The sequence below is a fragment of the Corylus avellana genome, chromosome ca2, assembly GCF_901000735.1.
Source record: "Corylus avellana chromosome ca2, CavTom2PMs-1.0".
In the NCBI taxonomy this organism is placed as follows: Eukaryota; Viridiplantae; Streptophyta; class Magnoliopsida; order Fagales; family Betulaceae; genus Corylus; species Corylus avellana.
In genome coordinates, this window is record NC_081542.1 from 27415280 (window position 1) to 27417581 (window position 2302).

General features: G+C 43.2%; 1 protein-coding gene across 1 annotated transcript; it reads right to left on the minus strand.

Moving 5' to 3' along the window:
* Nucleotides 1-271: 271 nt before the first annotated feature.
* On the minus strand, nt 272-1846 carry LOC132171816 (tyrosine decarboxylase-like). The gene has a single exon (XM_059583218.1). The coding sequence runs from the start codon at nt 1844-1846 to the stop codon at nt 272-274; it is 1575 nt and encodes a 524-aa protein (XP_059439201.1).
* Between the last annotated feature and the right edge of the window lie 456 nt (nt 1847-2302).

Below are 2302 nucleotides of genomic sequence, written 5' to 3' on the forward strand. Positions count from 1 at the left end.
TAAAAATAAAGATTAAAACAATATTGCTCCCAGTAATCTCAGAGAGGTAGGCAAAGATATACTTATAGTCCTAACTTGCTAAGGACTGTAACAATTTCCGCATCGCATCTCCCTCTTTCATTGGTCTTTCAAATGCTGTTCAATAAGTAAATTCAATAGCATAGTCTTCTATAGCATTTTGTGTTTGAAAATTATTTTCTGATTGGAGGACCACGTACGCCACAAAGAATTGAGAAAGGGTAATGGATAGAATTTTACTCAAAGCTTACTTTTAGTTGGTGCTTAGTATGGCGGTTGCATGCTCCTGCACAACTTTCCAAGCCATTATCACGTGTCGTTCCTCTACCAGAGTCGCGCCGACGGCGAACCGTATGGCGTAGACATTCCCAACCACGGCATGAGTCATGAAAACGCGGCCTGACATGTTAATGGACTCCAATAACTTCTGGTTCACCTCATTTGAACTTCCTTCTTCTTCTTCGTCTTCTACGACCTTATAATGACCATTCTCAGCGTTACCAATTTGGTGTGATTGCTTTGGCTTTCGCATAGCTATACCCATTGCTTTTGGCAAAACCCTAAAGCAAACCATAGCAAAATTTCTAGGCACCACAATTTCAAACCTCTTGTCCATTGCTACAAGCTCTTCAAAGACCTTGGCCATTTTAACATGACTTCTCAAGAAGTTCCTCAGGTTAGCCACGCCATAGCTTCTAAGCACAAACCACAGCTTCAAGGCTCGGAATTTCCGGCTTAGGGTTATCTGCCAGTCTTTGTAATCCACCACTTGCCTTGAATCGGTGGCTTTATTCCTCAAGTACTCAGGGTTGGTTGAGAGAGATTTTATCAAGGCGCTCGGATCTTTCACCCAAAGGCAGCAACAATCTAAAGTGGTTAAGAACCATTTATGAGCATTGAGACTGAATGAGTTTGCACTCTCAACGCCATCCATGAAATGCCGGAACTCAGGACAAATGCATGCACTTCCGGCATAAGCACCATCGACGTGGACCCACACGCCATAATCTTTTGCCACATGGCATAACGCGCCTACTGGATCAACGGCAGTTGTTGAAGTAGTCCCCACAGTGGCACATAAAAACAATGGGACTAAACCTGCTTCTATGTCTTTGCACATTTCGGATTGGAGGAAGTCTGGTGACAGCGCAAATGATGTCGACTTTGTGGTCTTGATAGCTCTGACATTGTTTGGGTGGATTCCGGCTATTTTTGCTGCTTTTTGGAGTGCAATGTGCGTTTGGTCGGAGCCATAAACCACCAACTCTCTCATGTTGTCTCTCCCGATTTTGCTTAGCATTTGATCCCTTGCAGCGACGAGTGTGCACAAAATGGCCTCACAAGTGGTCCCTTGTAGCACACCCCCACCATTGCCAGAGAAAAGAAAGGACTTGGGAAGCTTGAGCGTCTCTCCAAGCCAATCCACGACTATTGTCTCAAGCTCAGTGGCGGCTGGAGATGCAATCCAGTTGAATCCGACCACATTAAATCCGGCACTAAGCATTTCGCCTAGAAACCCTGCTGTGCTACCACTGCTTGGAAAGTAAGCGAAGAAGTTGGGGCTTTGCCAATGTGTTAAACCAGGAATTATATGCTCCTGCACGTCTTGCAGAATGGTTTCCATGGGCTCTGGATTATATGGGGTGGACTCCGGCAAACGTTGCCGGAGATATCCTGGTTCCACTTGGCTTAGAACAGGGTATTTCTCAACATTCAGATAATAATCGGCTAAGAAGTCTATCATCACGTGGCCTTGCCGCCTGAACTCCTCAGGGTCTAGTGGATTGTTGTTAAAGACAGAAGAGTGGTCAAAATTGAGGCTAGCCATTTTTGGTACGTACAGAGAGAAGAAATGGTTGAGTTGGTTTCTTTGGTTTTCTCAAGGAAGAGTTGATGAGTGGGAAAGAAACTGAAGCGGATGAAGAGCTTATATAATTCAGTTAATTTACTTCAACTCACCATTCCTTGACGAGCTCATGTTGAGTACAACAAGAATCGTATAAATTAAAGTCGACCGTTTCAAAATTATTTGGTTAATTTAATCTGTCACAAATATTAATTAGGTTGACAGTAGGGAGGGGGGACCATGGCTCCCTACTTCCTAAAAAAAATATTACCGATTATTCAAATTGTTATAGCTAGCTTCCAAAAAGCCTTTATAATTAATACATGTTTGTAATGACGTTGCTTACACATAGAGACGGAGGGAGGGATCGTCCGGCCATGCCCTCCACTTCCCTCAAAAGATATTTTAAGGAGTAAAAAAATAAAATAAAAATTATAT